Raw genomic sequence first — 10,981 nt, forward strand, 5'->3', positions numbered from 1 at the left:
CCCCACGGCCTGGGCTAGCTAATGGGCGCCAGTGAGGGAGGGAAGGAGGGAAGGACCTGGTGGGGAGGGAGGGGGGATCCCATCCTCAGCTCCAGGCTTTACCTGGCAGCATGGAAGAGGCTGAGAAGGGAGAGGCAAGGTGCGGGGCGGGGGGTTGGGGGGCTGGGAGGGGTAGAAGAAGGCCCAGGGTGGCTCAAAGAGGAAGGCACTAGGCCAGGAGGAACAGGGGCAAGGCCCTTGTGGGTGGAAAGGAACCCAAGCATCCCACACCCCGGCCAGCTTTGCTGCCTCCCCAGGGCCTTGCCAAGTTCCCCAGTCACCTGGAGGGGTTCAGCCTTGATGCTGAGAATCAAAGACCGGAACGGAGAAGTACAGCACTGGCCCCATAGACCTCATTCTCCAAACGAGAAAAGAGGCCCAGAGAGGGGACCAGGCTTGCTGGAGGACATACAGCTTCGATAGTAACACGGTTTTCTCAGACATCTCTATCCCTGAGACAGGGATCTAGTTCAAAGATCCCGGAGAAGGAGCTTAGGTGGTGCCCTCCTCGATCCCACATTCTATAGCAGAAGCCGAAGGACTGACGGAGAAATTAGCCCCTGCCTCCTGGGCTCCCTAGCGGGACTCTCTCAGCTTCAGTACCTCCCTGTCACCCCACCAGAAGTCCCCAAAGCGCATCAGCATAACTCTCCATGGTTCATTTTACCCTTTTACCCCACGGTCATGGAATGAGAGCATGTCCGGACTTTGTGAGGGTAATCTTCATTTCAAATACTCTGTCCTTGAATCCTTATAAATATATGTACTCACACTCGTAAGACCCCGAGCATCAAATGCCACCACCAAGTCCAAGACAAAACCCTCCTGGCCAGTCTGGGATAGCCAGGGGAAGGGAGCCAGCTCTGAGCCCCGTGAAAACCGGGTGAAGGAGAGGGACAAGCTCATGGGCAGATTGGGGTTAAGAAAACCAGGTAAATACGGAGGGAAACATGAGAAAAGAAAATATAGGTTAAGTTTGGGAGCAGGACCCTTTTGCCTGGCCAGAGGCGGGAAGGAGGACTCCGGAGCAGTAAGGGAAGGTCGTCTCGTGGAAGGGTCTCCCACACCCCACAGCCCACGCCCTCAACTCTGCCAAAATCAAATTCATCTTTCCAAACGGACCTCAAGTGCCACATCATTCACGAAGCTTTCTCAGCTCCTCCCACCCAAAATGAATCTTTCTCCCTCTGTTCTTCCCCAGTCTCTGCTAGTCCCTTTATTATAGTTTGTGTCCCCGTAATTTGTGCACATCTTATCTCCTTTACTAAATGTAAGCTTTGGTTCACGAAGCATGGATTGGAGCCTGCTGCGTGCCAGGGACTCGGCAAATATGTGAAGCTTTAGGGAGGGACCAGAGCCGGGGTCTGTGAGCTGCTGGAACATCAGGTTTGCTTAATGACCTCATCTCCGTCACCCCTGCTAGGTCAGCCCGCAGCACTTAGTGGGCATTGAACACATTTTTGTCGGAGGCATGAATCGGTGAGTGAAGGGATGTCAGTATGGAAAGGGTGGTCCAGGAGGGCCAGTAAAGGGGAGATCCCGACTCTCCTGAACCTGGGCCGTCACCCAGACTCGCACCCCCGCCTCTGGACCATGACCCCCTACTCCGGTCCAGATCCAGCTCCCGGCAGTGGCCATACTGGCGACCAATTCTTCGAGGACTATTTCCAGCAGGTCAGGGGTGGCCTTGAGGGCCAGGTCAGATGCCCGAACTCCCCAGTTTCTCTCCGCCTCCACCTTGGCAAACCCCCTCCCCTCCTTAGGACGCAGGTCCCTGCCTGTGCCTGAGGAAGAGCCTCACCCCGATGCCGCTTTGAGATCCGCTGCGGCAGGGGTGGAGCAGGGCCAGGGGGGATGGGAGGGGGGAGCATCCTGTGTTATAATTATAATTATCACACCTTGGATCCTATCGCATGGTTTCAGAGGAGCTCCTTTCCTTCCCACGGATTCATCCCTCCTGGTCCAGGAAACCGGAGGAGAAACTGAGGCATGGGTGTGGGAGAGCAGTGAGGTCACAGGGTGGGCATCCCGCTCCTGTATCCCCCGCCACCCCTGCCTTCCCGTTCTCAGGATACCCCCACCCCTCCACATTGCCACTGGCTAGAAGTCTGCGAGTCCCTCCGTTACTCACCCCTACTCTGGCCATATGGAGCACTGAGGGGAGGTGGGACTTGCCAAGGCCAGGATGTCCCCAGGGCAGTCAGGCCAGGCAGCCGCTCCTGGCTTTGGCTTAAGGTAGGAGTCTGGCCCCCCTCACCCAGCGATCCCCAAGTCGCTCTTCGTGCCCTGGTGCATCTCACGAGAGCCGTGCTCTTGGGGGAACAGGTCCTCACACTTGGGCCTGCCCTTCCCTCCTCTGGGACGAGGCCTCGGGGAAGGCAGATTCCAGGGCTGGGGCTGGAAGAAAATCCTGGCTGGGGGAAACCTTCTAGACCAGTGCCTGATTTCCTGGGTTCTGTTCTTTCTTGCTGATTGAAACCCCATTCCCCTCGTGCTTCACGACCCACCCTCCTCCCACCCAAATTCTGGGCCCGACCAGTGGGAGTGATTCAAGCCCAGGCGGCTTCTTGAGCGTGTGTACCCATCTGGGCGGCAACACCGTGCCTGCCTGCCTTAGTTTAAAACAGACACTCAGTGGGCACCCCTTGGTGGACGCTCCAGGGAGGGGACAGGGACACCTCACATGCAGTCCCTGCCCTCCAGGAGCCCTCAGGGAGGCGAGCCGGGAAACAAACTACAGGACGCTGTACCCCGCCAACCTGTGTTCCCTTCGTGTCTCTGTGCACCTGCCGCGTCCACACGTGGGGCTGTTCCCGTCAGCACGACAGCCGACGTGCACAGTCTGCATGTGTCCAGGCGTCTGGTTACAGCTCAGCTCTGTCCCCACCGGCAGGCTGCACACCTAAGCCAAACCGGTCGGAGTGGGTTGTGCTGAAATTTTTTGTTTGTGTCAATGGGACTTGGAGGTGAGTCAGGGAGGGACATGGATGGGTGGGGTGGGGAGAAGAGTGAGAGTGAGGGTCAAGCCCAGCGAGGGTGGGGAGGAGCTGGTCAAGGCGGAGGAAGGGCCGGGCTGGGGGCGGTCAGGTGGGTGGGTTGGGGTAGGAGTAAATCAGAGAGCTCCTTAATGAGTAACAGCCCTATTCCAGTGAGATCAGAGAAGAGTCGGAGGCTTGGGGGGCCGGACGGGGTGGGGGGAGACGCTCAGGCTTTGGGAGAGAGGAGAGTGGATTATAAATCAGAGTGTCCCCCCAGTGGGGACAAAAGGTCTGTGACCCATGTCTATCTAGCTTTGTTTCTCCGTGTCATAGGAAGCCGTCTCTGATCTGCTCATTGCCTCGGTCTCTCCGGGTTGTAGAGAAAGGGTTTGGGCGTGCTGATGGACACTGTAGTGGAGATTGCGGACGTGGGAACTGATGCTGTCCCCCAGGACCAAGGCTGTTTCAAGCTTAAAGCTTGCTTCTCCTCCTTCCGAGGATGCCCCCCACATGCAGAGATCCCATACAGAGAACAGGTTCCGGCAGCTTTTCCTCCCCTGGAAAACATGTTTGCCCCCTGGGGCTGGCGCATCACGGTGCCCATGTTAGGACAGTGGCATCCTGTTTTCCAAGAGATTTCATCTGAAGCTTCCGTTCAACACGTGCTGCGCTGTTCCTATCTCCCCAGGCTGCAGGCTCCGTGAAGCCTAGTCCCCGGCCCCATTCCTTCCCGGCAGCCACACTTCCTGGTTGCCTCCCAACTCCCTTGGAGCTCAGGGGGCTGGAGTTGCTTGTTCCTAAAGAGGTCTCCAGCTGGAGTGACCCACCGGGGGACATGGCTCAGCAAAAGGCACATGTGGGCCCCATTCCTTCTGGGATGGGGTGCAGAATCCCCTCCTCCCTGCTCTCACTCCACGGGCTCCCCAGGCACCTGCAAGTACATATGAACTCAAGGACGGGGGCCTGGAGTAAGAGAGAGATGCTTTTATTCTTTGACCCTGGGTCTCTGGATGGCCTGGCACTTTTAGAAGGCTCCAGAAATAGGTCATGACGGGTCTAGGACAAGAGAGGGAGCCCTCATGGAAATCAGTCTTCCCAGCGGTGACAGCAGCGGCAGGAGATACAGCATCAAGGAGTCAGGCAGCGTCCTGGGAGCCTGGTGAGAAAGGCTTCTAGTGAGGACCCCAAGCTGGGCCCCCCTGCGCTCTCCCAGTCTCCACCCCAACCACAGAAGGTGCCAGGCTCCTCCCAGGAAGCCCACCTGCTGGGAAACAGGGAGGCAGCCCCCAGGGGCCAGCCGGCTCGCAGAGCCCACACCACCAGGGGCGCCACACCTCCAGGGGCGCCTTCGGGAAGCTCCAGGCCTTTGGCGCTTCTCCCGCTCATCCAAACCCTCTTCCAAACGCTCGGCTCGGACGCAGCGGGTCTGCTGTCTCTGCCAACCAGACAGCCTGAGCCACTTCCTGGCCACCCGCCTGCGCTCCTGTCACTCCCGACTCAGCCGCCCCCGCCCCCGGGGCGAAGCAAGCCTGCCCAGGCGCTACAATCCAGCCTCAACTTGGGACCAGGCAGTGCGGGTGGCAGGGCGGCTGCGGAGTCCAGGAGGCCCAGGGCTGTGGGGAGCCTGGAAGGGCTGGGAGCTTCTTCAAGAGTGGGGAAGGCCCTGAGGGCAAAGGCAAGCGTTCCTGGAGGGGAGGTCTGGGGGGAGCGGGCCTGACCGAGGCTGAGAGACAGAGAGGGGGAGGGCGACACCAGTGGAATGGGGGAGGAACTGGGGACTCCCGAAATTTGAGGGCAGATTTTCTTTTGAAGTGTGTTGGTGTATCTTCCTTCTGCGTGGCCCGGAACGCCCGCCTGCCGGTCTCATGAACCCAAGGTCCGTCCTGCTCTCCCCTCCAAGACCCAGACCCCGGGAAGCGGGGACCCGTTCTCCTAGTCCCCAGACACCCCCAAGGCCTCACTCCCACTGCCCTTGGAGACTGGGCTGCAACCCCACCTGTTTGCAGCCCCGCGACAGCGAGGCTGGGAGATGTCCAGGTCTGCGGCCGAAGCAGGGGCAGGCCTCTGACTCCCCTCCGAGCAACCGCCCACACCCAAGAGGCACCACAGGCCTCACCTTGCAGACAGCCCTGGTCCCTGCCCTCCAGCATCACCCTGAAGCCTTTCTGAGACTATTTCACTTTCAATGCTAGAAGTAGCGTTTAAAAAAAAAAAAGGAAGGGCTAGGGAGCAAGAAACAGAGTTCCTTCCTGTGATAGTTTGCAAGATCCAGAGGCACTGGTCCATGAACTAGAAGGAGAGGGTAGAGGAGCAGAGGCGGGTCTAACTCCCCCTGCCAGCCTGCTTCCCTCTGGGCCCGGGCCTCCCTGCTCTAAGGTCTCTTGTGGGTCAGTCCTACTCCCCCGAAAGGGCCCGTACACTGTAGCTCACTCAGTCCTCGTCAGGAACCCATGCCCTAAGACTGTGCCCGGGGACAGTCCACAGTCTACAACACAGCCAAAGGGGAGACGCCTGGCCACTCCTGCAAGGTTCCAAAGCAAAGTCAGACAGTTGGCTCTGTTAACCAGGACAGAGAGAGAGAGAGAGAGAGAGAGAAGGGCAGACTCAGAGAGAGAAACACAAAAGTAGAACTGGCAAGGGGCAGATCTAGGGCACAGGGATGCACAGGGATACACAGGGATGCACAGGGATACAAGCAGACACAGAGGAAGAAAGGAGTGGGGGAGAAGGAGACAGACACGAAGGAACGAGGAGGGTAACTCAAAGAGACAAAGACGCTGAGACAAAGTCTGAAACAGAGCTAGGAAGACCTAAAGAGAAATTTCTGACTGCCTCCTTGCCCACTGCTGCCCCTTCCTCCTGCTTCCCTCTTCTGCTCTCCATTTCAACCGCTCCACAGGGACCCAGTGACATTTACCTACTCAGATTCGCCAAGTCCCTTAGCAATTCAGGTTTTTCCCCATTCTTAGCGCCCCTCCACCGTCCTCTAATCTCCTGATTGCCCCCCTCCCCCCCTTACCCCTTCCGCTCACCACCCACCTTTCTCTGGCACTCCTTCCTGCGCACATCGCAGCTCAGACGAGCCCTCTGGACCTGGCCTCTCGTCATCTCTTTTCCTAGCCATCCCTCTGTCCTTCTGTTCATCCCTGTCCTTATTCTGGCTGAACTAAGAGCAAAGAGCTAGAGTTAGGGCCAAGAAGGCATGGGGCCAGGCAGTCCACTGGCCAGAATGAGCTGGGGAAAAACACAGAAAGTCAGAGGACAAGGGAGGAAGGGGCGGTTGGGGGGACGACACAGGCAGAAGGGTTGGAGTCTGGAGAGCATCTCCCTGAACGGTGCTGAGAACCGGGCACGGATCCAGGGTCTGGGCGAAGTTCAGGGAAGGAGAAAACAGAGTCAGAGTTCTGTGAAGGACTGGGGCGAGCAGGTGGTGATCTGGGGCTGGGACCGACGTCAGAGCCTGGGAAGCTGGGCGGTAGGCTCCCTCGCTCACCAGAAACAGCCACCTGAGGCCAAACGCAGAGGACCCTGTCAGGACGGGGAGACCGTGAGGACGATCTGCCGCCAGCCCCCTCTCCCGCACAGAGGCTGTCCCTGGATGTTATTAGCAGGGGAAGCAGGGCCAGAAAAGGAGGGGCCCTTCTGTTCTCACACAGTCCCCTCTCAGGGCTCCCCTTCACTTTATCTGAATGGCGCTTCCTTCCTGGAGCGCGGACAGAGCCATCAACGACCGCTCCAGATGCCGCTCCGGGTGTAAAGTAGACGTCCGGCAAAGGCAGCCCAACTTTCCTTTTTTTTGTCTTGTTCTTCCCTCTCTCACTTTCCCCTGGTTTCTTTTCTGCCTCCTCCAAGATACGGGCTTGACTCCGACCAACGTGGAGGAGGCAGGGGAGGAGTGATGGAGGAGGCAGGGGAGGAGTGACGGGCAGGTCTCTGTCATGGATAAAGGCCTCTAAGACACTAGATGGGACTGGGAGTGGGGGTGGGGAGCAGCCAAAGACTGTGTGAGGTGCAGGCTCTATGTGCAAGCGAAGTGCTAACGGCCTCAGCCGCAGAGTCAGAGTGGAAACCCGGAGGAGGAACAGCAGCTGTGAGGGAGAAGCTGGAAAGGCCCCTGGGGTGGGGAGTTCCCTGTTCTACTCAGTAGAGGCAGAAAATGAGTCTGTTCCCCGGGGCATCTGGCTGGCTCGGTCAGTGGAGCAGTGACTGTTGATCTTGGGGTTGTGGGTCCGAGCCCCAGGTTGGGTATAGAGGTTACTTTAAAAAATAAAAGCTTTGAGGGGAAAAAGGGAAGGAAATGAGCCTGGCAAAATGGGCATATAGGCCACCAAGGGCCGCCCCCCAGGCAACTCGTTGCCTAAATCCTAGGAGCGTGACAGATTTCAGTTGGGCTGTTAGGAGGCTGGCTGGCTCTCAGGTTTCAGTCAGGGACATTGTAAGTTGGGGGTCTGGGAGGCACCTGGGTGGCTTCATGCATCTGACTCCTGGTTTGGGCTCAGGTCATGATCAGAAGGTCCTGAGAGGGAGGCCTGTGTCAGGCTCTGCCTCTGCCCTCAGTTCCGATCGCCTCTCTCCCTTGCCCTCTGCCCCTTGCCTCACTCATGTTCTCTCTCTCTCTCTCTCTCTCTCAAATAATAAATAAAACTTAAAAAAAAAAAGTTGGTGATTTTTTTAGAGATTTTGTTCCCATGATCTGGGAAAACTGAGGACCCTCTCTGTTAGACCCCGCAGACCCCGGAAAGTCTGGAAATGAACGGGCAGCGACTTTCAAAGCTCTTATGGGGTCTCGGCTTCAGGGACAGGTCAGAAACAGGTATTGTGACCTTCCAGTCTCTGTCCCTTCCTGCCCATACTCTGTCCGTGCTGTTTTCTCTGAGGGCCAGAAGCTAGGGTCAGAGGCCTGTGCCATCAGACCCCCGAATTCCATGTCCGGCCCACTGCAGCCGGGAAACTCTCGATGCCTGCATCCTGGGGCATGATGGGGAATGAGCTGATGCACAGAAACCAAAGGTAGAAGCAGCAGCCAGCCTCCCGTCCGCAGCCCGGCGCTGGGGACACGCGTTCTGCTTCTGCCCCACACTGTTTCTGCGGAGGAGAAACCTGTCTGCAGCCAGATTTAGTGGGCTTGGCTCTGGGCCTCTCCGTTCCTCACTGGGTCCTCCCGGAGGGACAGAGCTGGGAAGAGGCTCAGGGACTGGCTGGAATTAGAGGGAGACGCCGGGGAGGGGCACCGGCCCTTCATCTCCAGTTCCAGATGCCACCGCACTTCAGTGTCCTTGCGTTGCGTGGGCCTAAGAGGCGAGCGGAGATCGGGAAAGATTCTCCCCAGGACGCAGGAGTGAGTTCTCCGAGGCTGGCGCATCCTCCCTCACCCGCCGGCCAACCCCGCGCACGCGACGTCGCGCCCCAAGAGGCGGGCTCCGGCGCCCCCTAGCGGCCAGAGCGGAGCGGCTGCTCCCGCAGCGGCGCGGGCAGGGACCGGCTTCCGAGAGACCCGGCGACACGCAGCCCACAGCACGGGGACAGTGAGAACGCGGAGGCGGCCTAGAGAGACTCATCCTGAGAGTCGGGTGCACGGCCGGGACCAGAACCCAAGTCTCCTGACTCCCAGGCCAACGCCCGGCCGTCCGCGGCCTCGCCCTCGCCCTCCTCCCTGGGGAGCGCAGGTGCGGTTAGAAGCCAGTGTCGCTCTCGCCCCTGCAGAGCCCCGCCTGCACCTCCGATCAGCTCGCAGCTCTGATAACGCAGCAGTCCCGCGGGGGACCCGGCCGCGCTCCGACCGCCGGCGGCTGACAGTCTTCCAGGATTGTCCCGGACCTCGCCCAGCGGCCGGCGCCCTCCCGCAGCTACCCGGGTCTCCGGTCTCCACGGTAACCCGTGCTTTGCGACCTTCACTTTGCAGCGGTCGCGCTGCCGGTGCGGCGGCGGTTGCTGGGCGACCACGGGGCGGCGGGGAGCCAGGGACCCCGCGTCCCGGGGTGGGGGGGTGGGGGCGGCATGGCGCTGGCGGGGTCCCCGGGGGGTGCGGGCTGGACCTGGCGGCCGGTGGCTCGGGACGCGCTGCTGGCGAGAGCCTTCCACTCGTGCACTGAGCTGCAGGGCCGCTTTTACCTGGTGGGGGGCCTCCCGGGCGGGGGGGCGACAGAGCCGAGCGGCGACACGGTGGTCTTCGACCCGGCCGCGGGACAGGCCGTGCAGCTGGGCGCCCGGGGCTGCCCGCGGCGCAGCCACCATGACGCGGCGCCCGTGGGCGGCCGCTGGCTCTGCGTGGTGGGCGGCTGGGACGGGGCGCGCCGCCTGGCCACGGTGGCCGCCCTGGACACGGAGCGCGGAGTGTGGGAGGCGTGGAGCGCGGCCCCCGGCAGCCGGCCCCCCGCCGGCCTCAGCAGCCACACCTGCACCCGCGTCTCGGACCGAGAGCTGCGGGTGGCGGGCCGGGAGGGCGGGACCCGCACTCAGCGCCGCTACGGAAGCATCTACACGCTGAGGCTGGACCCCGGCGCCCGCACCTACTGGTACGGCCCCCGCTGCCCCAAACGTGTCACCCGCCCTGCATCTCTGCTCAAGAAAAGCGAAGGCTCGGCGGGAGCTCGGGCACCCTCTCCGCATCCTGACCTCCCTTCCCCCGCATCCACCCTGACGGGGAGAGCGGAGCGCACTCCCTGCGGGTGTCCCCTCCTCTCCTCTACCCACAGCTGCGTCCCGGCCTCCTTTCCGCGCTTGCCACCAGAGAGGCCAAGGGAACCGGCAGGACAGCCCTCCTCTCGTTCGGACAACCCAACTCAGGCCCGAACTTCTGCACACCCACAGCTATAAGGAAGAGGGCTGCCACACGGCCTCCCGCTCGGGTCACTGCGCTGCCCTGCTCCCGACCTCGGGGCATCCCCCAGCTCACCAGCTGCTTCTCTTTGGGGGCTGCAATTCCGCGGAACCAGAAGTAGCAGGGCACTGGGGTCAGGGGAAAATTAAGGTAGTATCTGCTCAGATGTTGCTGAGGGTGGAAAGGGGCCAAAATGGCGAGGCCCAAATCCCTCCAGCCAACCCCTTCTTTCTCCCCGAAGGAGGAACCACCCGCAGCCCCCCGTTTGATGGAACAGCTTGCCAGGCTTGTGAGCACCGGGCAGGGCTCCCGGCGGGGGCCCCGGGGCCTGCGGCATCACTCATGCTCTGTGGTGGGGCCCTTCGCTGTACTGTTTGGTGGAGAAACTCTGACCAGGGCCAGAGACACCATCTGCAATGACCTCTACGTCTATGACACCCGTGAGGGGCGCTGGTGGAGGGGGGCAAAAGGTGGGGAGGTGGGAGCCCGGGAGAACCTGCAGGCGCCAAAAGGATGGGTGGAGTAGGGAGGAGCAAAAATTAACTGGCAAGATAAAGGAATACACAGCGTATTAAACTTAGAGGAGGCCCACAATCAAGTGAGGGAAAAAACGGGCAAACCTTCGGTCTTGAGGAGCAGAAGCCCCACGGTGCCAAAATGCTGCGACCTCAATGAGCACTTTCTTACCCAACAGGCAAGTCCCCTTCTCTGTGGTTCCACTTCCCCAGTGCAGACCACGGGCTCAAACGTGTGGGCCATCGGACCTGCCTTTGGAACGATCAGCTTTACCTGGTTGGGGGTTTTGGTGAGGACGGCAGGACACCGAGGCCACAGGTTTGCGTCCTGGACCTATTTATCTAAAGAGCAGTGCCAAGACACGAGCCTCTGCTTTGTGGCAAACTCATAAAGCATCATCCCCAGAGCTATCTGCCTCACTTCAAATGCTTATTAAATTTCAACCTGAGAGTCAACATTTGTGTGTGAGTCTTTTTGTGGGGAGGGCAGTCAACAAGCAGCCACATCTTTATTTGCAAGGGAAAGGATAAAATATGGGACCTCCTCTCGTATTGTGGGCCATTAGCCTGATGGACCCAAACTCCACAAGTCCTAGGCTTGCCATGCCTCATGCAAATCCCACCCCTAA

General features: G+C 60.0%; 1 protein-coding gene and 1 long non-coding RNA gene across 2 annotated transcripts; one reads left to right on the plus strand and one right to left on the minus strand.

Moving 5' to 3' along the window:
- Positions 1-3,986: 3,986 nt before the first annotated feature.
- Positions 3,987-6,166, minus strand: LOC122918366. The gene is made up of 2 exons (XR_006386589.1): positions 6,057-6,166; positions 3,987-4,173 (listed from the first exon to the last, which is right to left on the minus strand). It is a non-coding gene; the product is annotated as an uncharacterized LOC122918366 (long non-coding RNA).
- A 2,848-nt stretch (positions 6,167-9,014) lies between these two features.
- On the plus strand, positions 9,015-10,808 carry KLHDC9 (kelch domain containing 9). Its single transcript, XM_044266713.1, has 4 exons — positions 9,015-9,532; positions 9,828-9,987; positions 10,079-10,277; positions 10,532-10,808. The coding sequence occupies exons 1-4, from the start codon at positions 9,015-9,017 to the stop codon at positions 10,696-10,698; spliced, it is 1,044 nt and encodes a 347-aa protein (XP_044122648.1). The 3' UTR covers positions 10,699-10,808.
- Positions 10,809-10,981: the final 173 nt, after the last annotated feature.

Source organism: Neovison vison, chromosome 10, assembly GCF_020171115.1.
Source record: "Neovison vison isolate M4711 chromosome 10, ASM_NN_V1, whole genome shotgun sequence".
Classification (NCBI taxonomy): domain Eukaryota; kingdom Metazoa; phylum Chordata; class Mammalia; order Carnivora; family Mustelidae; genus Neogale; species Neogale vison.

Coding starts and splice junctions, on each gene's coding strand:
- KLHDC9 (XM_044266713.1), top strand. CDS start 9,015: ATGGCGCTGGCGGGGTCCCCGGGGGGTGCGGGCTGGACCTGGCGGCCG. Junction 9,533..9,827: donor CCCGGCGCCCGCACCTACTG/GTACGGCCCCCG, acceptor GCACACCCACAG/CTATAAGGAAGAGGGCTGCC. Junction 9,988..10,078: donor GGGGTCAGGGGAAAATTAAG/GTAGTATCTGCT, acceptor TTCTCCCCGAAG/GAGGAACCACCCGCAGCCCC.